At 51.0% G+C, this 23700-nt stretch overlaps 1 protein-coding gene across 3 annotated transcripts; it reads left to right on the plus strand.

The window, feature by feature from the left end:
* The first annotated feature begins 820 nt into the window (after positions 1-820).
* CX3CL1 (C-X3-C motif chemokine ligand 1) lies at positions 821-13520 on the plus strand. Of its 3 annotated transcripts, none has more exons than XM_025371128.1 (3): positions 821-1008; positions 8081-8201; positions 10500-13520. In XM_025371128.1, the coding sequence occupies exons 1-3, from the start codon at positions 939-941 to the stop codon at positions 11515-11517; spliced, it is 1209 nt and encodes a 402-aa protein (XP_025226913.1). In that variant the 5' UTR covers positions 821-938; the 3' UTR covers positions 11518-13520. The 3 variants fall into 3 exon arrangements, with proteins under 3 accessions (XP_025226913.1, XP_025226914.1, XP_025226912.1); XM_025371127.1 differs by having other exon boundaries at positions 870-1008; positions 8063-8201; XM_025371129.1 differs by lacking the exon at positions 8081-8201.
* The last annotated feature ends 10180 nt before the right edge of the window (positions 13521-23700 follow it).

Here is a 23700-nt window from a genome sequence, read left to right on the forward strand (position 1 = left end):
GCTGCAGAGCTGAGGAGCCAAGAGCCACAGAGTTATCAGGGATGGGTTGGCAGCCACATTGTTCTTTGTGCTAGCAGGGGCCAGAGCAGAGGTGGGAGTGGGTGCACAGCAGGGAGCAGGAGGCCAGGAGGTGGAGGCAGGGAGGCCAGGGCTCTCTCCTGGGTCCTGAGCTTTCCACATTCTACTCATCATGGTGGTGGGAGGGGGGTTCTCCACTCTGATGCTGTGGATGACCTAGGGTGGCTCTGGGCCTCAGTTTCCCCATCTATCCATATGAAGCTGGACTCAGTCCTTCTTTCAGCAGACCCTGCAGCAAGCCCCTGCCGACTTCAGGCTCCCTGCCAGACTCTGGAGATGCATAGATCAACAAGGTCCCCCAGGAGCCTGGGATTCTGAGAGGGGAAATTTGGGGGTCCATCCTGATGTGGGCAAGGCATTCCCTGGATCAAAGAAGAGCTTGTCAGACCCAGAATGGAGGGGCCCTGAGTCCCTCCCGGCCCCTTGGCGCCCCGCTCTCTATTCCACAGCCTGCTGGCCTTTTGTGTGTTGCCCACTTAGGAGCGAGGGCCCCAGGCCACATCCTAGGGCATGTTCCCAGCTCGTGGCAGGAGAGGAGGCCTTTGTACCCAGGCAGGCCCGGTACAGCCTCCCGGGGAAGGTCCCAGTATGACGAGCCTAGGATGATGAGAAGCCCAGGGCCACAGAGCCGGCTTGGTTCCTTGGCAACATCCCGAGGAATCCAGCGGCTGCACACTGGCTCCCTTCCTCTCTCCTCCCACCCTCCTGCCTGCGGGGGCTGGAGGCGGAGGCAGCCAGCACCATTATAAAAAGCCACAGAGCTCTGGCGGCGGCGGTGGCGAAGGGACAGCACTAAGCTCTGCCGCCTGGCTCTAGCCGCCTGCCCTGGCCCCCGCCCGGACTCTCGCCCACCCTCAGCCATGGCTCCGATATCTCTCTCGTGGCTGCTCCACTTGGCCACCCTCTGCCATCTGACTGTCCTGCTGGCTGGTAAGTGGGGCCTGGACTTGGGCATGAACAGGGTGGGGAGCCCCCGGTGGGGAGCCCCCAGCCCCTTGTCTGTCCCTCAAGCCTGACATCAGGGGCCCCAGACCCTGTCTGGGTAAAGCTCAAGGCCGGTGGCAGCCCCTATCCAGGGATGTGCAGTAGGGGGCTGGGCACCTTCCTTTCCCCAGATGCAGCACTGGACAGATTTCCACTTGCCAGCGACTGATCTGCCTGACCCAGCGAGCAAAGTGGCTGTGCCTGGAAGCACAGAGAGGTGGTGTGGGTGGCATAAGGGAGCCAGGTGTGGGTGTGCCAGGAGGGTGGGGGTAGAGGGAGCCTGCAGAGGCTCCTGGTGGGCACTGGGGTGGGAGGACCTGGCTGACAGTGGCTGGCTCTTTCCAACCAGCATTAATGTGTAACCCGCAGCCCTGGCCCTGGGCCAGGCCACAGTTGGGACTTTCTCCTGCCCTGTTTTCAAAGCCCCCAGGATTAGGGGGCCCAGGACCAGTGAAGGTCAAGGTCACTGCAGCTCATGGTTGGGGCTTGCCGCTGCTGTGCTGGTCTGTAGCCCCAGTTGCTCTGCCTGTCTACCCATCATGCTGTCTTCCTCCTCCAAGCACAGTGTAGAAAACGCGTTTGCCTCTAGTCACTTGCTTACTGACGCCCAGGACCTGGTAGGGGTACATAATTGACCATCCTACCTGATATGGATAAGATGGAGGCCCAGAGAGGTTTAGAAACTGGCCTGAGGATGCACAGCCAGCAAGTAGGGCAGGAGAGGGTAAGACTCATGGGACTGAATGCAGAAGAGAGCACAGATGCACGCTCACCACCTCTGTGGGCCACACCACCTCCATGAACCGCTAGCCAGCCCCCTCCTCAGGGATTGCCCTCACCATCCGGCAGGGTGACATTCAGAGAAGGTGAGACTTTGCCTGTGGGCACACAGCAAGTCCAGGAAAATGAGAAGTAGTCCCCAGCTTCCAGATATTTCCATGGAGCAAACTCACCCTGGGGCAGGGAGCAGGTGCGTGGGTGGGTGGGCACGTGGGGATGGTGGAGGCGAATTCCTGCTGGCTGCCTGCTTTCTGGGATTGGGCCCTGAAGCCTGAGGTGTCTGGGGACAGTGAGAACTGGAAAGTGGGGAGTCAGATGGCAGCTGCTTTGCCACAGTCTTGCTGTGTGACCCTGAGCAGGGTCTTGCCTCCTCTGGTCCCAGCTGCTGCATCTTTAAATATAGCTATTACCTCTCTGGTGGAGTGGGGGAGGGTGATGAGGCTCCAGTGCCTATGGGGGTGTTTTGAAGAGGGTGTTGAAGGAGGATTACTTTTACTAAGCTTAGAGGGGAAAGGGTCCTAGGCTAGGATGGAAAGAGACCCTGGGGGACTCTGGGTGCTCTGACTAGCAGCCTGAGGCTTTAGAACCAGGCTTCTGCCCTCATCTTGGTCATTGGCTTTACTGGAAGATCCTGGGGATTACTGGAACCTTTCTCAGCCTCAGTTTCTCCTCCTGTAAAACTGGGCATTTGACCAGGCTCACCTTGGAATGTATGGCTGACATGTGTGGCTGACATGTATGGCTCCGAGAGGCCCTTGGGAGCCCCTTTAGGATGAGGGGGTGGTTTGGAAGCCAGAGAGACCCCGAGGGGAGGCTGGGGGGTTCGTAGCTGCTGCCCTGACTAGTGTGGGGCAGCTGCGTCAGTCCCCAAATGTGGGTTTGTGGGGCTGTGTCAGGCAGGAGGCTTCTGTGCTTTATATAACGAACCTGCAGCTACAGTCAGTGCAGAGCATTGCCCCCCCACTCCAAAAGCTGACGCATTCACTCCCACTCAAGTCCTGGCAAGAAAGAGAAAAAAAACGAATCTGTTTTAAGCTCCTATAGCCTACCCCGCTCATTAGCAGTGGGGGTGGATGGAGAGGGCATGGGAGGATAAATTCAAGAGTGTCAGATCCAGGCCCCTGTCAAATTTAAATAAAAATTCCTCCATTTTTCTGTTGGTTAAGGTATTATGTCACAAAGCGCTTGCTTGGGCATTTTGTCCATTCATTCAACAAATACTTATTGGACACCTACTGTGTGACAAGCCTGGTACTAGGTACTGGGGCAGCATCAATAAATTAAACAGCCAAGGACAGCCCTCGGGGTGCTGTAATTCAACTAAAGAGGACAGATAATACACAAAGTAAATCAGTAAACAATGTGATCTGTTGGAAGGAGAAAAGGCACTGTGATCAAAAAATAGAGAGGGGTGGCTGGGCGCAGGGGCTCATGCCTGTAATCCCAGCATATTGGGAGGCCAAGGTGGGCAGATCACCTGAGGTCAGGAGTTCAAGACCAGACTGGCCAACATCGTGAAACCCTGTCTCTACTAAAAATACAAAATCAGCCGGGTGTGGTGGTGAATGCCTGTAGTCCCAGCTACTTGGGAGGCTGAGGCAGGAGAATCACTTGAACCTGGGAGGCAGAGGTTGGAGTGAGCTGAGATTGTGCCACTGCACTCCAGCCTAGGTGACAGAGCGAGAAGGAAGGAAGGAAGGAAGGAAGGAAGGAAGGAAGGAAGGAAGGAAGGAAGGAAGGAAGGAAGGGAGGGAGGGAGGGAGGGAGGGAGGGAGGGAGGGAAAGAGAAAAGAAAAATGGAGAACAGGAAAGAGAGGTGCTGACATTTTAAATAGGGGGTTAGGGAAGCCCACTCAGTAGGTGGCTTTGCACAGTTTGGAGGAGGCTGAGGGAGGGAGCTGTGTGGATATCTCTGGATATCTCTAGAGTAGTGGTCCTCAGTGAGTAATTTTGCTCTCCCAGGGGCCATTTGGCAATTTCTAGGGACATTTTTACTTGTTACAAATGTCCCAATGTTTTTGGTTCAGTTGAGCTACTTGCCTCTAATGTGTAGAGGCCAGAGATGCTGCTAAACATCCTCCAGTGCCCGGGACAGCCCCCAAAACAAAAAACTGTCCGGTCCAAAATGTCAGTAGTGTCACTGTTGAGAAACCCTGCCCTAAGGGAAAAATGCTCCAGATGTTAAAAAATGTTTATTCTCACAACCACACTGTGAAGCAGGTATTGTCACGTCCATTTTACAAGTAAGGAAACTGGAGCTCAGAGAGTCTGAGTGACTTGCTTAGGACACACAGCTGAGCAATGAATGGCTCAAGCCCTCTTTTTATCACCTCACCCAGTGACCCAGGACATTTCCTGAGTCTCCTTCTAAGACCCTGGAAGACTCTTAGAAGTCCTTGAGGTCCAGCCTAAAGGAGACTTCCTCCAGGAAGTCTCCCCTGATCATTTGAAGTTGGAAGTGGTTTCTCCCTCATGTAAACCCCAGTATATTTGTGGTATGTTCTGGAACGCTGTGTTTCCGCCTGGCATCTAGGGTAGCCTAGAACAGTGGGTGTTCAGGGGCTGGGTAGAAAACTAGCTCTGCCACCATGCCGCTGTGTGGCATTGGGCACATTTAACCTCTCTTATTCCCAGCTTCTGCATCTGTGAAGTGGGGATAATAATACTCCCTTTGCAGGATAATAATTCCCTTTGATGTTGAGAATTAAAGAGAGCAGATGTGTACATGCTGGACACAGGGTCTGATACACAGTAGGTGCTCAATTAAAAAAAAAAAAAAAAAGCTCTGATACTTTGTGTGCCTGTTTTACCTGTCCATCAGGCTGGGAGCCTTCTGAGGCCAGAGGCATTCCTTGTTCATCTCACTGTACCTCACAGCACCCGGCACAGGGTCTGGCAAGAGGAACAGCATTTGTTGGTTGACTGAATAAGCAGAGTGATCTGATGGCATTTATTGGGATGGAAGCACTCTCTCCAAGCTCAGCACCCGTGCCTATGGGAGAAAGAGCTCAAGGTTAAGGATAAGAGGGCCTGAGATTTTTGTATATACTCAAAAGTAATTCCAGCCAGTGTTGGCTGAATCAGGAAGTGGATGGATGGATGGATGGATGGATGGATGGATGGATGGAAGAAGGGATGGGGAGGGGACAATGAGGGATGGATGAGTGGGTGAGATAAAAGGGGGTGGAAGATTGACAGGTGGTAGGTAGGGGAGAGGGAGTGGGTAGATGGATGAATGGAGATGAGTAGGGGGTGGGTAGGAGGTGGCAGGTGGGTGAGGAATGGGTAGAAGGTTGATAAGAGTGGGTGGAAGGATGGATGGATAGGTAGATAGATGCATTAAAGAGAGATAAGTAAATTGAGACTAATTTCATTCAATGGATATTGATTGAGTATCCACCTTGTGCTTGATGCTGGGAAACTGTGATACCAAGACAGACGAGGTCCCTGCCTTCCTGACACTCCTATGACAGATAATAGATGACTGGCTGGGTGAGGCATTGTCTCCATTTACAGAAAGGAAAACTTCAGCTCTGAGAAGGGACAGGCTCCCCAGGTTAGTTAAACAATCTTCCTGGCAGAACCAAGAACTTAGCTGGGCCAGGACCATTCAGGGACTGTGGCAGAGAGTGGGGACTTTGGAGACAGGATGACTCTGTGGCTCTTTAAAGCCCTGAAGGTGGGTAATGGCTTTCCCCATGTTGGATTTGAGGTGCACAGAATGGACCTTCTTTGTTATCCATTGGGCAGCCTCCCTTGCCTCCTCCTGTCTCTGGTCACTGAGGGGCACCGTATTTTCTGGGGCTTCCTAAAGAAGACACCTGCAGGCCAGTTTAGGGGACTGCCACCTGGCTCCACTCAACAGGGCCTGGGGAGGCTGCAGGTGCGTCATTCTGAGGTCCCATTGCAGAAGGAGGGTGGCCAGCCCACGCAGTGACTTTTATATCCTGGTTACTCAGAGAGAAAGGACAGCCCTGTGACCTGGGGAGCCTCTCCTGCACACAGCCCCCAACCCCCTGAAGCTACTAATGCTGCTCCTTGATGACTCAACCCAGACCTGCCAGCCCTAAACCACCTTCCCACAAAGCAGGGTGGGCCAAAGCTAAGGGGGAGCGATGGAGAGAGGAAGCAGCAGACTCTACAAAGTCTCTGTGTGTGTGCGCACGTGCATGCGCCTGTATTTGGGAAAGTGGAGTATGTTTGCATGGCCGTATATATGTAAGTATTTATGCATGAGCAATTCGTGTTCTGGTGGAGCCCAGGGATGGGCTGGGGGTTTCCCAGGCTCTGAAGTGCTAGATAAGATCGGCTTGCTCTCTTGACTGCCCTGGCCTCCAGATGTTTGCAAAACCCTCTGGGGTCTTGCTTTTGCTGCACATAACCTTGACCCAGATCTGAAACTCCAACTCTTCCTTGATTTTTACACTCATCCTCCTTGAGCTCACGCTAAGCAGAAAAAAAAAATTGCTGGCGATTTTAGGCAAAGAGAAAAGGTGGAAATGCAGTGTAAACAACTTCAAATGTTTATATTAAATAGTTGGGTTTATTTGTCCTGTCCTGTGGTTTCTCTCTGGCTCCACGTGACACTCAGCTACTGCCTGCCCCTTCTGCCCCACTCTGCCCCTACCCTATTCATACCTTCCATCTCCAACCCTTCCTTCTCCTTACTCTTCTTGCTCCAGGAATTTCAAATGCCTCTTCCCTCCTAGGCAGGATGACTCAGTACCTTTCAGCAACTACTCTCAGGCTCATTCTGGCTCTTAACAGCAGAACAAAGGATCATCTATTCATCAGACCCCACTTTCTTACAAAGCAGTTGTACTTATACACTTTTAAAAAGTTTATTGGTGGATATGGTGGCTTGCATCTGTAATCCCAGCTACTCCGGAGGTTGAAGTGGGAGGATCGCTTGAGGTCAGGGTTTCAAGACCAGCCTGGGCAACATAGCAAGACCCTGTCTCTTAAAAAAAAATTAGCCAGGCATGGTAGCATGCACCTGTAGTCCCAGCTACTTGGGAGGCTGAGGCAAGAGATCTCTCTTTTTTTTTTTTTTTGAGACGGAGTCTTGCTCTGTCACCCAGGCTGGAGTGCAGTGGTACGATCTTGGCTCACTGCAACCTCTGCCTCCCAGATTCAAGCAATTCTCCTGTCTCAGCTTCCCTAGCAGCTGGGACTAAAGGCGCCCACCATCATTCCAGGCTAATTTTTGTATTTTTAGTAGAGACAAGGTTTCACCATACTGATCAGGCTGGTCTCAAACTCCTGACCTCAGGTGATCCACCTGCCTTGGCCTCCCAAAGTGCTGGGATTACAGGTGTAAGCCACCACACCCAGCCAGGAGAATCTCTTGAGCCCAGGATTTTGAGGTTGCAGTGAGCTAGGATTATACCACTGCACTCTAGCCTGGGCAACAGAGCAAGACCCTATTTCTTAATTAAAAAAAAAAAAAGGCAGCAGGAAGAAACAAGGCAGAGGTGAGGGGATAGGCAAGGCCACAGGCCCGGTGGAGACTGCAGCCATCTTGGTAGGAGAACCTGTTCCATCACTTGCTGGCTGTGTGACCTTAGCAGATCCCTGTCACTCTCAGATTCATCTCCCCTGCTGCACAATGGACCAGTTAATTTTAAAAATTAACCCGGGCATGGTGGCTCATGCCTGTCATCCCAGCACTTTGGAAGGCCAAGGAGGGCAGATCACCTGAGGTCGGGAGTTTGAGACCAGCCTGACCAATAAGGAGAAACCCCGTCTCTACTAAAAATACAAAATTAGCCAGGTGTCGTGGCAAATGCCTGTAATCCTAGCTACTCGGGAGGCTGAGGCAGGAGAATCACTTGAACCTGGGAGGCGGAGGTTGCGGTGAGCCGAGGTCGTGCCATTGCACTCCAGTCTGGGCGACAACAACGAGACTCCATCTCAAAACAAACAAACAAACAAACAAACAAACTTTTAATATGTGCCAGTGCCAGGCAAAAAGAACTCTGTAAATAAGAATTCACATTTCTTATTCTTACAACAAGCCTATGAGGTAGATACTATCTTTGTTCCTATTTTACAGGTGGTGAAACTGAGGCATAGAGAAGTTTGGCGGGGGAGGGAGGCTGAGTCAAAGGCCTTGAAGGCCAGGGTGTACAGGTGATCAGCTTTGGCTTGGGTGGTGTGGCCAGGACAATCTGGCACAGGGTTGGGAAGCCAGATGCCCACAGACATCCCTGCTGACCAGGAACCTCTTTGGACTCAGGACAGCACCACGGCGTGACGAAATGCAACATTACGTGCAGCAAGATGACATCAAAGATACCTGTGGCTTTGCTCATCCACTATCAACAGAACCAGGAATCATGCGGCAAACGTGCAATCGTGTAGGTATTGCCCCCGAGGCCTCTGAAATCCCCTTCAGGCCCTTGAACTATTCCCAGACCTCTGAGAATCTATGTCCACACCTCCCCTCCCAGACCTGGTCTCCTAGGCGAAGGCCTCAGCACACGCTTCTCTTGCCCCTGGCCTGCAGGCCACTTCACTGACCTTAATTTCTGTGCCACATGGCTAAGGAGGAGAGTGGTTTCCTGAATGGCCCAGTGTGGCTGGGGGGGGGCAGCCGCCCTGGCTTGTGGCCTGGAGCAGCCATGAACAGTGGTAATTCCTCCTGGACTGAAGCACATGTTACCCCACACTCGAACCCACTATATTTCATGGGGTGGTATGGGTAGGCGTAAAGCATGAGGGTCTTACTTAAAATGCAGGTTCCAGACTCTAACAGACCTGGTGCAAATCCTGCCTTCCCCTCTTACTGGCTGGCTGGCCCTGCTTCCATTGTTTACTTTTTCACCTTGGTTTCCTTGTCTGTAAAATGTGTGGCTAGGACAGGATGTAACTAAAGTGCTTGGCAAGGGCCGGTGGCTAATGCCTGTAATACCAGCACTTTTGAAGGCCGAGGCTGGTGAATCACTTGAGGCCAGGAGTTCAAGACCAGGCTGGCCAACATGGTGAAACTCCATCTCTACTAAAAATACAAAAACTAGCTGGGCGTGGTGGTGGGTGCCTGTAATCCCAGCTACACGGGAGGTTGAGGCAGGAGAATTGCTTGAACCCAGGAGGTGGAGATTGCAGTGAGCCAAGATGGCACCACTGCACTCTGGCCTGGGCAATATTGTGAGACTCCATCTCAAAAAAAAATAAAAAGAAAAAAAAGAAAAGAAAAAAAAATTAAATTAAAAATAAATAAAGTGCTTGGCAGGGTCTGTCAGTAGGAGCTGCAGAGATCACTATCTCCATCTGACAGAAGAGGAAACAGGGTCATTTCGAGACTCTGGGGAGGGATTGAGTCATTGCCCTCCTGGCTGTTAAGGACCCTGGCCATCTTGGTCACTTCCTTCTCCTGGGGGTTCTCTTGGGTACTGCCTAACCAGCCAGCCCTGAGGCCTTTCCCCAGGACTGACTTTTGAGCCCTAAAGCAGCCTCAGCCAGACTTAGGGGTCAGGCAGCAGGAAATGGCCAATGGCCCTTTGCTTTCTAGGCTCAGTTAAAGGAAGTCTGGCACTTCCTCTCCTCAATTATGCAGTTTCTAAGGTGGGCAAGGTACTGAGCGTTCTCCTGCCTGGCTTCTTTGCTGATCGGTCAAGGCTTACTTCCCCAAGACACCCCCAAGTATTTTTTGTTTTCTAGATGAAAGGGAAAAAGGAAGTGGGGGAGGGGATCGCTGTGCCCAGGGGGCCTGCAGGGTCATACTTGCTTCCTGGACTCCTCAAGCTTCCCGGCATCCTGGAGCCAGGTGCCTTTACTTCACCTCTCTGAGCCTTGGTTTCCTCATCTGTAAAATGGGGATGACCCTGGTAGCCACCTTGTGGGATGGATGTAAGATTTGAACATGGGCAAATGCCAAGCACAGGCCGTGGCATGGAGCCAGGGCGTCTGTCAGCTCTGAGCTGTGGGCTTGGCGGTGAACCAGTCACACACGGCTTCAGAGGAAGTTCAAGATTTGGAGGGCACTCAGGGTCCCAATGAGGCTGCCACATATTTGGCTCTAACCCCTTCTGCCCGTGAACACACATCGGGAGGGGAGGAGAGGGGCCTGGAGCACAGCCTGTAGCTGTGAAACCGAAGGAGAAGAGCAACAAGACTCACGAAGTCTCATAAGGCCTGTTCCAGAGTGAGGAGGCCCCATACAGAGCTCACCTGAAGTCCTCTCCCCAGCAGGAGACTCAAAGCCCAGAGCCCCCTGCCTTAATGGTAACAATATTATCAACATTGTTATTATTTTCAGCTATTACTGATCGGCTCTGAGCCATAATTTGGCTTTTTTTTTTTACAGTAACACAGAAGTAGGGTGATCAACTCGTCCCTGTTTGCCTGGGGACTTTCCCGGTTTTAAAATGGGAAGTCCCTCATCCTGAGCACCCCCTGCATCCCATTTTTTCTGGGATGGGTGGTCACGCTACAGATGGGAGGCTTTCCTATCTCCATTTCTCGGGTGAGGACCTGGGAGCCTAGGAGGGCGGGTTTCCCCAGCTGGTCAGTGGCCTCACAGCTGCTAAGTGGGAGGGCAGGGTTTCCAGCCAGGTGTGTTCACCTGCAGAGCACTGGTGCTGTGCCCCCACACCACGCTGGCCCGGGTTTCTGGCATCTGGACATCACTGGATCCCTGTCTTTCTCCCCTGTAGCTTGGAGACGAGACAGCACAGGCTGTTCTGTGCCGACCCGAAGGAACAATGGGTCAAGGACGCGATGCAGCATCTGGACCGCCAGGCTGCTGCTCTGACTCGAACTGGCGGCACCTTCGAGAAGCAGATCGGCCTGGTGAAGCCCAGGACCACCCTTGCTGCCCGGGGAATGGAGGAGTCTGCGGTACCGGATCCCGAAGCCACAGGCGAAAGCAGTAGCCTGAAGCCAACTACTTCTTCCCGGGAGGCACAGACGGCCCTGGGAACCTCCCCAGAGCAGTCGACGGGCGTGACTGGTTCCTCAGGGACCGGGCTCCCCCCGACGCCAAAGGCTCAGGATGGAGGGCCTGTGGGCACGGAGCTTTTCCGAGTGCCTCCCGTCTCCACTGCTGCCGCGTGGCAGAGTTCTGCTCCCCACCAACCTGGGCCCGGCCTCTGGGCTGAGGGAAAGACCTCTGAGGCCCCGTCCACCCAGGACCCTTCCACCCAGGCCTCCTCCACCCAGGCCTCCACTACTTCCTCCCCAGCCCCAGAGGAGAACACTCCGTCTGAAGGCCAGCCTGTGTGGGGTCAGGGACAGAGCCCCAGGCCAGAGAACTCTCTGGAGCGGGAGGAGATGGGTCCCGTGCCAGCACACACAGATGCCTTCCAGGACTGGGGGCCTGGCAGCATGGCCCACGTCTCTGTGGTCCCTGTCTCCTCGGAAGGAACCCCCAGCAGGGAGCCAGTGGTTTCAGGCAGCTGGACCCCTAAAGCTGAGGAACCCATCCATGCCACCATGGACCCCCAGAGGCTGGGCGTCCTTATCACTCCTGTCCCTGACGCCCAGGCTGCCACCCGGAGGCAGGCAGTGGGGCTGCTGGCCTTCCTTGGCCTCCTCTTCTGCCTGGGGGTGGCCATGTTCGCCTACCAGAGCCTCCAGGGCTGCCCTCGAAAAATGGCGGGAGAGATGGTGGAGGGCCTCCGCTACATCCCCCGGAGCTGTGGTAGTAACTCATATGTCCTGGTGCCCGTGTGAACTCCTCCGGCCTGTGTCTAGTTGTTTGATTCAGACAGCTGCCTGGGATCCCTCATCCTCATACCCACTCCCACCCAAGGGCCTGGACTGAGCTGGGATGATTGGAGCGGGGAGGTGGGATCCTCCAGGTGCACAAGCTCCAAGCTCCCAGGCACACCCCAGGAGGCCAGCCTTGACCATTCTCCACCTGCCAGGGACAGAGGGGGTGGTCTCCCAACTCACCCCAGCCCCAAAACTCTCCTCTGCTGCTGGCTGGTTAGAGGTTCCCTTTGACACCATCCCAGCCCCAATGAACAATTATTTATGCCCAGCCCCCTCTGACCCATGCTACCCTGTGAGTACTACAGTCCTCCCATCTCACACATGAGCATCAGGCCAGGCCCTCTGCCCACTCCCCGCAATCTCATTGTGTCTCTTGGTTCTGCTGCAGTTGCCAGTCACCCCGGCCACCTGCGGTGCTATCTCCCCCAGCCCCGTCCTCTGTACAGAGCCCACGCCCCCACTAGTGACGTGTCTTTTCTTGCATGAGGCTAGTGTGGTGTTTCCTGGCACTGCTCCCAGTGAGGCTCTGCCCTTGGTTAGGCATTGTGGGAAGGGGAGATAAGGATATCTGGTGGCTTTCTTCTTTGGTCTACACTGTGCTGAGTCTGAAGGCTGGGTTCTGATTCTAGTTCTACCATCAACCCCCCAAGGTACTCCCATCTGTGAAAGGAAAGAGGGAGGTAAGGAATATCTGTCCCCCTGACATCACTCATTGACCTGAGGCCCTTCTCTCCAGCCCCTGGATGCAGCCTCACAGTCCTTATGAGCAGAGCAGCTTAGACAGTCCTTGCCAATGGACTAGCTTGTCTTTGGACCCTGAGGCCCAGAGGGCCTGCGAGGGAGTGAGTTGATAGCACAGATCCTGCCCTGTGGGCCCCCAAATGGAGGTGGGCAGAACAGAGTCCATCCCTGAAGGCCCCGCCCAGGCTCAGTCACTGAGACACCCTGAGCTCTGCCTCCCCTCACCCCCTAAGAGGGAGGAGGGAGGGCTCCAGACACCTGTCTAAGAAGCCCAGGAAAGGCTCTGGGAGCAGCCACACACCTGATGCTTCTTCAGAGACTCCTGCAGGCAGCCAGGCCACAGACCCTTGTGGTCCCACTTCCCACACGCCGGATTCTTTCATGAGGCCTGGGTTCCCCTCCCACCTCTCTCACTCCTTGAAAACACTGTTCTCTGCCCTCCAAGACCTTCTCCTTCATCTTTGTCCCCATCGCAGACAGGACCAGGGATTTCCATGAGGCCCCTGTTTGTTTCTGAAAGGGACGCTACCCGGGAAGGGGGCTGGGACATGGGAAAGGGGAAGTTGCAGGCATAAAGTCAGGGGTTCCCTTTTTTGGCTGCTGAAGGCTCGAGCATGCCTGGATGAGGCCACACCAGCCGTCCTGGCCCCTCAGGGTCCCTGGGGGCAGCTCACCTCTCCCTTGGATTGTCCCCGAGGGTGACCCTTGCTCTACCTGAGGGGCCTCTTATGGGCTGGGTTCTACCCAGGTGCCAGGAACACTCCTTCACAGATGGGTGCTTGGAGGAAGGAAACCCAGCTCTGGTCCATAGAGAGCAAGACGCTGTGCGGCCCGGCCCGCCCGGCCTTTGCACTCCCTTGCTGGGCGTGGCACAGTATATTCAGGAAGTTCAGGGCCTGGCTCTGGTGGGGTCACTCTGGCAGCTCAGAGAGGGTGAGAGTGGAACTGATGCACTTTGTTCTGGCTCTTCCAGGCTGGGAGAGCCTTCCAGGGGTGGGGCACCCTGTGATGGGGCCCTGCCTTCTTTGTGAGGAAGCTGCTGGGGCCAGCTGGTCCCCCTTCCATGGACTTTGTTAGTTTCTCCAAGCAGGACATGGACAAGGATGATCTAGGAAGACTTTGGAAAGAGTAGGTTGATCCTTTTACTTTTCCAACCCTCATCACCAATGTCTGTGCCATTTTGTATTTTACTAATAAAATTTAAAAGTCTTGTGAATCAATACGGGTGATTTCTCTGGGGACAAATCCAGCAACCAGGGCTTCAGAGGGGAAGGAACAGGGCAGGGGTGGGCAGGCCAAGATCCCTTTCAGCCCTGGAGACCCCTATCTCCAGTTCATCTGGGGCAGAAGAGCAGACATTTTTACAGTCAGCAAGAGAAGAAGCACCAGGGATCGGAGTGAGGAGTGCTGAACCCTCGGCCTAGCTCTGTTCTGCCCAGCTGTGTGATGTTGGGCCAGGGCCTTCACCTCTCTGAGCCTGCATAACTGTGAGTATGGGGCCTCTCCTAGTCTGGCAGGACTCTCCCTAGTCTGGCAGGACTCAGAATCCCTCATGAAGCCCTACCCCATGCCTGCTGAACCACCGTCCCAGGGGCCCTGGGACCACTGTCAGTGAACTGGTGCCCCATATGGAAACTGGCCCATAGTTTCCTCTTTGCGGCCTTCCTAGTTCAGATGAAGATCAAAGAGGGATTACTTCTTAAGGGACTTGGAAGTTCATAGATGTGCCCCAAGTGTGAGCCTCCTGGTGGCCTAAGCTCTTCAGTGTCCTGGGAGGCTTCCTAAGAGCTGCTCTGTACAGTTGTGCAGGTTGGAAACTGCACAAGGCTGCCACAGACCAAGTCCAGCCTACTGGTATCCAATATTTCATGAATGTTAGGATGCATCCTTTCCACACTGTGATATGTTTGGAATTGAGACTTGTTTTGTAATCAATGGCTTGTCACCGCTTAATTGGCAGGCTTTTTTTCTTTTTTTTTTTTTTTTTGAGACGGAGTCTCGCTCTGCCGCCCGGGCTGGAGTGCAGTGGCCGGATCTCAGCTCACTGCAAGCTCCGCCTCCCAGGTTCACGCCATTCTCCTGCCTCAGCCTCCCAAGTAGTTGGGACTACAGGCGCCCGCCACCGCGCCCGGCTAGTTTTTTGTATTTTTTAGTAGAGACGGGGTTTCACCGTGTTAGCCAGGATGGTCTCGATCTCCTGACCTCGTGATCCGCCCGTCTCGGCCTCCCAAAGTGCTGGGATTACAGGCTTGAGCCACCGCGCCCGGCCGGCTTTTTTTCTTTATTAGTAATGTATTAAATATCAGAACATCTTACCATCAATCATATCTTAGATTCAATGTCTACATGAATGGTGTTTTTTTAGTAGGCAGGTCCAGGCAGCAGCTGCCATTTGAGATAGAGCAGGCTGGGGTCAGCAATCCCATTTCCTACAATCCCCTCCACCTCCTGGACCTCCTGGATCTTGTAGCCACATCAGTTACCATTTATCATTGCCTTTCTCTTGTTTTTCTTATAGTGAGGATATTTTTCTGTAAGACCAAGTCTCCATCAAAAGTAGGTCAAGGATCAGGCATGGTGCCTCACACCTGTGATCCCAGCACTTTGAGAGGCCGAGGTGGGCAGAGCACTTGAAGTCAGGAGTTCGAGACCAGCCTGGCCAACATGGTGAAATCCTGTCTCTACTAAAACTACAAAAATTAGCCAGGTGTCGTGGCACACCCCAGTAATCCCACCTACTTGGGAGGCTGAGGCAGGAGAATGGCTTGAATCTGTGAGACGGAGGATGCAGTGAGCTGAGATCGCCCCCCTGTACTCACTCCAGCCCAGGCGACAGCGAGACTCCATCTAAAAAGCAAGCAAACAAACAAAAAAAGTAGGTCAAGGAAAGCCAGACCATGATGGGCACATGGCTTCTCTCATACCCTGCTGGCTTCCCTTGTTTCACTCCTGCTAAACCTCATAGAGATTCGAGCTTGCAGGAATCAATCTGCCTCTGTGCAACGCCGTCAATTCCGGCTCTCCCCTCTGCAGTGAGCTTCCCCAGCTCTGCCCCAAACCCAAGCTTGTCTAGCTTTCGCCCCTTCCCACTCCGAGGAAGGAGCTCCACCGCAGGCCTGGTTCCAGCCCCCAAACTCTCCCTGCACACCACCCATCAGCCACACAAGACACCAACAGAGGCTTTAAATGAAAAGATGTGTCCCTGTCTTTTCATCACATTCTTAGGTAAGATTGCAGCCTTCTCAGCGGGCTCAGGATGAGAAGCAGGAGTGGGAGAGATTTGTATTCCGGCTCAGTCCAGAGCAGCTCCCCGGGAACCCTGGAGTGTTTGTGTAGTTTTATTTTCTTTCAGTTTCAGAGCTAAATGTGAGCTGAAGCCATTCCCACAATTAATGCAGAGTTTGGATGGGACCATTTTTTTTGTTTGTTTGTTTTTTGAGACAGAATCTCACTCTGCCAGCCAGGCTGGGGTGCAGTGGGTGATCTTGGCTCACTGCAACCTTTGGCTCACTGCAGCCTCCACCTCCCAGGTTCAAGGAATTCTGCTGCCTCAGCCTCCTATGTAGCTGGGACTACAGGCGCGTGCCACCATGCTCATTTTTTTTTTTTTTTTTTTTTTGTATTTTTAGTAGAGATGGGGTTTCACCATGTTAGCCAGGATGGTCTGGATCTCCTGACCTTGTGATCCTCCCACCTCAGCCTCTCAAAGTGCTGGGATTACAGGCATGAGCCATCGCGCCCAGCCCTTGACCTACTTTTGATGGAGACTTGGGCTCAGAGAGAAATATCCTCACTATAAGAAAAACAAGAGAAGGGCAATGATAAATGGTAACTGATGTGGGCACAAGGTCTGGGGGATCCAGGAGGTAGAGGGGATGGTAGGAAACGGAATTGCTGACCCAAGCCTGCTCTATCTCAAACGGCAGCTGCTGCCTGGACCTGCCCACTGTCACCCCGGGGGTGTACGGGTGTTGCTATATAACATTAGTTATAAAATAATAGTAGACATTGTTCATGTAATGTTTGCGATGTGCCAGGCAATGTGTGAAATTCTTTATATACAATGATCCTCATCTTACTAATGATGAAAGCAAGACTCTCAGGTTGGGTGTGGTGGCTCAAGCATATAGTCCCAGCACTTTGAGAGGCAGAGGTGGGCAGATCACTTAAGCCCTGAAATTAGAGACCAGCCTGGGCAACATGGTAAAACCCCATTTCTATAAAAATACAAAGTTAGCTGGGTATAGTGGCGTGCGCCGGTAGTCTCTGTTACTTGGGAGGCTGAGGTGGGAGAATCACCTGAGCCCCGGGAGGTCGAGGCTGCAGTGAGCCATGATCATGCCCGTGCATTCCAGCCTGGACAAAAGAGCAAGACCCTGCCTCAAAAAAAACAAAAAAAGAAACGAGAGAGGTAGAGAGAGAGAGAGGAAGGAAGGAAGGAAGGAAGGAAGGAAGGAAGGAAGGAAGGAAGGAAGGAAGGAAGGAAGGAAGGAAGGAAGGAAGGAAGGAAGGAAGGGGAAGGAAGGAAAGAGAGAGAGAAAGAAAGAAAGAGAGAAAGGAAGGAAGGAGAAGAGGAAGAGGAAAAGGAAAAGAAGAAAGTAGGAAAGAAAGAAAGAAAGAAAGAAAAAGAAAGAAAGAAAGAAAAGAAAGAAAGAAAGAAAGGAAGGAAGGAAGAAAGAAAGTAAAGAAAAGAAAAAGAGAAAGAGAAAGGCCGGGCTTGGTGGCTCAGGCCTGTAATCCCAGCACTTTGGGAGGCCGAGGTGGGTGGATCACAAGGTCAGGAGATCGAGACCATCCTGGCTAACACGGTGAAACCCCATCTCTACTAAAAATACAAAAAATTAGCCAGGTGTGGTGACAGGCACCTGTACTCCCAGCTACTCAGGAAGCTGAGGCAGGAGAATGGTGTGAACCTGGAAGACGGAGCTTGCAGTGAGCCGAGATCACACCATTGCACTCTAGCTTGGGCAACAGAGCAAGACTCCATCTCAAAAAAAAAAAAGAAAGAAAGAAAGAGAAAAGAAAGAGAAAGAGAGAAGGAAAGAGAAAGAAAGAGAAAGAAAGAAAAGAAAAAGAAAAGAGAGAGAAAGGCTCTGAAAGGACATGTGACTTGCTCAGGGTGACACAGCTTGTAAGCAGCAGAGCAGGGATAGAACTCAGGGTCTTTCTCCAGAACTCAGCCTGAGCATTACAGAGAAAAGTGTGAGACACAGAGTCTCAAAAGTGTAGGCTCCTGAGCCCCACTTCTGACCTGCTGAGTTCAGGCTTCAGACGTGGGGGTTGCCCCTTCAAGCTGCACCACCCTCCCACCCCCGCCCCAGCCTCCTTCTTGCTCCGCTTCCTCAGTCCACCCTACACTGCCTCCGAATTAGGGGATTTATTGCCTGGCCAGCGTTTTAGAGCCCACTGCACCGGACCACCGGCTCCCACCCCCCAAGTTTCTCAGGCCCTGAGCGTCTCACCCTCTGGTCTTTGCCTTTGAGTCCCCTGTGTCCTCTGTACATTCCCCAAAAGGGTGAGGCCAGACAGAAAAACACAGAAATGAATGGCCGGGAATTTCCAGCTTGAGGCTGAATAACAGGTGCCCGGAAGGCATGGTGTATGTGTGTGTATTGTGTGTATGTGTGTAGCGTGTGTGTGTGCATTATGTGTATGTGTGTAGTATGTGTGTATATGTGTAATATGTTTGTATATGTGTGTATGTGTATTGCATGTGTGTAGTATGTGTGTATATGTGTGTAGTGTATGTGTGTAGTGTGTGTGTGTGCATTGTATGTGTGTAGTATGTGTGTATATGTGTTTAGTGTATGTATGTGGTATGTTTGTATATGTGGGTATGTGTATTGTGTGAATGTGTGTAGTGTGTCTGTGCATTGTGTGTCTGTGTGTAGTATGTGTATATGTGTGTATGTGTATTGTCTGCATGTGTGTAGTGTATGTATGCATTTGTTTATGCATATGTGTATAAGTGTATGTGTGTGCTGTGCATATGTGTGCATTGTACATATGTGTAGTGTGTATATGTGTGTAGTGTATGTATGTATGTGTTTGTGTATGTGTGTATGTGTGTACTATGCATGTATGTGCATTGTGTGTATGTGTGTAGTGTGTGTATGCATGTTTATGTGTATGTGTGTACACATGTGTATGTGTGTACTGTACATGTGTGTGCATTATGTGTGTATGTAGTATATATGTGTGTATCCATGTAGTGTATGTGTGCATGTGTTACGTGTGTGTATGCATGTGTACGTGTGTATGGTGCATGTGTGTGCATTGTGCATATGTGTAGTGTATGTTTGTATGAGTGTGTGTAGTTTGTATATGCGTGTGTTTATGCATATGTGTGTATATGTGTGTTCTGTGTGTATATGTGTGTGTGCTCTGCGCGTGTGTGTCTGTGTGTGCACACATGCCCAGCTCCTCCCAGATGTACACAAGCACATAAGCCCTCAGGAGACCATCCATGCTCTGTTCTTTTCTGCTCAGTCATGTGCTTTCCTGGATAAATAATGATTCAGCTGCAAAGACTTAAGAAAAGATCTACTGCCAGGCTGGCTTTCCTGAACTGGCAGCAAAGTTCAACAGCTGAAACCCATGCAGGATCTCTTTAATCGTGCCAAATTGAGGGGGGGAGTGTGCCTCTGAACCCAGGAGAATTCCAGAGCAGCGCATGTTTTGAAGAGATGCTCCTCTCTTAACTTCAGGGGATCTTGTTGTCCCCAGAGGCAAGAATAGGATTATTTGCAATGAGTAATTTCTAGCAATGCAGGAGCAAAGCATAACATGGGACTCTCTGGCTGCGTGACTTTGGGCAGGTTACTTAACCTCTCTGGGTCTTGGTTTTCTCTGTTGTAAAATGGGAATAATAACAACTCATCTCAGGGGTGAAGATATCATGAGATGATCCTTAAACACGTAGAAAAATGACATTCCCATAGCGAGCTCTCAGTAAACAGACCTATGATCATGCAATAGATGCTTCCAAAGGGTTTGAAGTAGCCTATTTATATTTGCTTTTGTTATTGGGTACCCAAAGAAGACTATGGAATTATAAGATATCTATAAAGAAATGCAGTCTTCTTGGTTTTCAGTAAAGTAGGCTGAAGAAATATTATAGTGTCATTAAGGAGATCAGGATAATTTGTGACTGAGTGCAGTGGTTCACACCTCTAATCCTAGCACTTTGGGAGGCCGAGGCAGGAGGATTACTTGAGGTCGGGAGTTTGAGATCAGCCTGGGCAGCATAGTGATATCCTATATATACAAAAAATAAAAAATTAGCTGGGCATGGTGGCACACATCTGTATTCCCAACTATTCAGGATGCTGAGGCAGGAGGATTGCTTGAGCCAGGAGTTCGAGGTTACAGTGAGCTATGATTGCACCACTGCACTTCAGCCTGGGTGGCACAGCAAGACCCTGTTTCTAAAAATAAATACATAAATTGATTAATTAAAAATAATTGTCTGTAATTTGCATAATTTTTTCCTAAGCCCACAGATGCTCTTCAAGTTGATGTAACTTTTCTAAATTACTTTTGAACTTGGTGCTCTTGTTTGAATATGACTCCCAAAAGTTTGTGTGTTGGGAACTTCGTCTCCAACAGCGGCAGTGTTGAGAGGTGGGATCTTTCGAAGGTGATTGGATCATGAGAACTCTGCCCTCATTAGTGAATTAATCCATTCATGGATTAATGGGTTATTGAGGGAGTGGGTTAGTTATTACAAGAGTATGTCTATTATAAAAACCACTTTGGCTGTCTCTTGTGAGGCCCCTCACCATGTGATACCCTGCCCTACCTTGGGACTCTCTGCAGAGGCCCCATCAGCAAGATGGTTCTCACCGGATGCAGCCCCTTAACCTTGTGCTCTCTAGCCTGCAGAACTGTAAGAAACAAATTTCCTTTCTCCATAAATTGCCCAGTCTGTGGTATTAAATTAAGCAACAGAAAATAGGCTGAGCTACTTGGCAAGGTCAAAATGCACAAATCTCAACTAATTAATTGTTGACTAGCAAGCTGACTTGGGACAGAAAGGAAAGGCTGTTTGCTTTCAAGAACTTGGTGACTGGAGTACTCAGTTTCCTGAATATTTCTGGCTTGCTGCCTCCTGAGAGGGGACTGCTCTTCCTGAGCCTTTTGGGGTTTTGGTGGGGGTCAAATGACCAGTTCTGGCCAGTGAGCTGGGAGTGGAAGCAGCGTGTGTCACACAAGCTTCAAGCATTTAATTGCTGGTGGAGCTTTCAGTACCTCCAGCATGGCATCTGGCAACACTCCAGAAAATGTCTGGGTTCCAGAGTGAGTGTGACTCAGAGCCTCCAGCCACGAAAAGAGCCCCAGCTAATCTATGTCACGCAGTGTGAGGAAGAAATAAAACCTTTGCAGTTTAAGCCACAGACAGTTTGAGGATATTTGTTATTGCAGCATATCCTAGCCCATTCTGATGGATACAGCATCCAGGAAGAAAAAATATGATTGCTTGGACTCAATAGGCACGACTTGTCAGTAATCTGCATGATGCTATTAAAAACTTGAAAACACCAGGCGCAGTAGCTCACACCTGTAATCCCAGCACTTTGAGAGGCTGAGACAGGTGGATCGCTTGATCCCAGGAATTTGTAACCAGCGTGGGCAATGTGGGGAGACCCTGTCTCTACTACAAACACAAAAATTAGCTGGATGTGGCAGTGTGCATCTATAGTCCTGTTCCAGCTACAGGGATTTAAAAAAAAAATGAAAGGAAAAAAAATCTCGAAAACAAGTTCGGTGTAGGTGGCTCACACCCAGTGCTTTGGGAGACTGAGGCAGGAGGATCACTTGAGTCCATGAGTGGACAGTAGCCTGGGCAACAAAGGGAGAGCCTGTCTCTACAAGAAAACAAAAAACAAACAAACAAAACAAACAAACAAAACGAGTGTGGTGGCATGCACCTGTAGCTCCAGCTACTGAGGTAAGAGGATCGCTTGAGCTTGGGAGGTTGAGGCTACAATGAGCCATGATCATGCTGCTGCACTCCAGCCTGGGCATCAGAGCAATTCCTTGCCTCAAAAAAAAAAAAAAAAAAAAAAAAAGCTTGAAAATACGCTTTTAGCTGGCTCTCCTCTTCATCTCTTCATTCACCCTTTTTGCAGATGCGGGGAGGTCACCCTCAGCACGGGCCACTGTCTATGGTGTCTATGGATTTATCTGAAATTCTCACTGAGTGGAGTTGGAAAGAGGAAACTCTTTACAGTTTCTCTGAAATACATTGGTGCTCGAGAGTTTTAATGTCTCGGATGTTGTGATGGTTAATGATGAGTGTCAACTTGATTGGATTGAAGGATGCAAAGTATTATTCCTAGGTGTGTCCCTGAGGGTGTTGCCAAAGGAGATCAACAATTGAGTCAGTGGACTGGAAGAGGCAGACCCACCCTCAGTCTGGGTGGACACAATCTAATCAGCTGCCAGCACAGCTAGAATAAAAGCAGGCAGAAGAACATGGAAAGACTAGACTGGCTTAGCCTCCCAGCCTACATCTTTCTCCCTTGCTGGATGCTTCCTGCCCTCGAACATCGGACTCCAAGTTCTTCAGCTTTGGGACTCAGGATGGCTTCCTCCTCCTCAGCTTGCAGACAGTTTATTGTGGAATGTCACCTTGTGATCATGTGAGTCAATACTCCTTAATAAATTTCCCTTTATATATATACATCTATCTTACTAGTTCTGTCCCTCTAGAGAACCCTGACTAATACAGATATGCTTCAGCAGACAAGGAAGTAGATAGGGAAAAGAATAGTAACATTATCCAGCCTCACCTCGTCGCCAGTTGATCTGGGTCTGCCAGTTTTGAAAGCACTCCTAAGCCCAGAAGCCAAACCAGGGTAACCTGGGCCTGCAGGCACAGGAATCAGGTGCTCTAGGGACCAGCAAGGGCAGTTTCTTTGTCTTGGGTTCCCTGGAGGATTTCCACAGGTCAGCTGGCTTTACCCTCATCCTCCTACTGCCAGCTCCCATCCTTCTCACCCTCTCCCAGCACTTTTGTCCACAGATTTTTTTTTTTTTTTTGAGATGGAGTCTCGCTCTATCACCCAGGATGGAGTGCAGTGGCACAATCTTAGCTCACTGCAACCTCCGCCTCCTAGGTTCAAGCGATTTTTCTGCCTCAGCCTCCTGAGTAGCTGAGTTTACAGGCACACACCACCACACTCACCTAATTTTTTTTGTGTTTTTTGTTTGTTTGCTTGTTTGTATTTTTAGTAGAGATGGGGTTTCACCATGTTGGCCAGGCTGGTCTCGAACTCCTGATCTCGGGTGATCCACTTGTCTCCCAAAGTGCAGATTCTTAAAGTTTTTTTTTTTTTTTTTGAAACAGTTTTTGCTCTTGTTGCACAGGCTGGAGTGCAATGGCACAATCTTGGCTCACTGCAACCTCTGCCTTCTGGGTTCAAACAATTCTCCTGCCTCAGCCTTCCAAGTAACTGGGACTACAGGCGTGTGCCACCACACCTGGCTAATTTTTTGTATTTAGTAGAGACAGGGTTTCACCATATTGGTCAGGCTGATCTCAAACTCCTGACCTCAGGTGATCTACCCACCTTGGCCTCCCAAAGTGCTGGGATTGCAGGTACCAGCCACAGCACCCAGCTGATTTTCTTTATATTTCAAGTCAGTCTTCTCTCTGTCTGAGAGAACTTACCTCTTCACTATTCCCCTGGCCAACTTCTATTCGTCCTTTCTCTCAGCTTGGATGTCACCTCTTCCAGGAGACCTTCCCTGACTTCTGAGTTTAAGGAAGGTTTCCTGCTAGGGGGACTCATGGTCCCTGGGGTCTTCCCTCCTAACCCTCACGTGACCTGGCTATATCTGCCTGCCCTGCTGTGTTTCTGTAAGATCCGTGAGGGAAGGCATGGATGTGTCCTATTCCCCTTTGTGTCCCAGTGACCACTGCAGGTCCTGGAAAGGGTAAAGAGGGGAAAGGCCAGAGCCCACCCATCTGTGTCCTTTGACACTCCTTATGCCATGCCCCTTTCCAACTGATGGAAAGCCCACCTTGTCCTTGTGGGGCGCTGCATTTCAAGGAATTTCCCGGTGGGAAATATTTAACTCCCTCAAAGGACTGTCAGAGACTGAAAGTGATCATCTGTGATGTGTTCAAGTCACTCCCGAGCCCCTTGAATCCTCCAAATGCTACCGAGTAATGGACTTGCTGCTTGGCATGAGTAGAAGCCAATATTATAGCACCACTTTTGTGAAAAGAAAAAGCTTTATTCCAAGTCACCTGGCAAGACAGAAGACAACACTCAAATCTGCCTCCCTGATTCCTGGGTAGGTCAAGTTTTTAGGGCACTGCTAACTAGTCCCAGGGATGCCGATGCAGCCGGTTGCCACACTGGTGGTGCTAACGATCAGGAGGTAGAAGTT

Source organism: Theropithecus gelada, chromosome 20, assembly GCF_003255815.1.
Source record: "Theropithecus gelada isolate Dixy chromosome 20, Tgel_1.0, whole genome shotgun sequence".
NCBI classification, from domain to species: domain Eukaryota; kingdom Metazoa; phylum Chordata; class Mammalia; order Primates; family Cercopithecidae; genus Theropithecus; species Theropithecus gelada.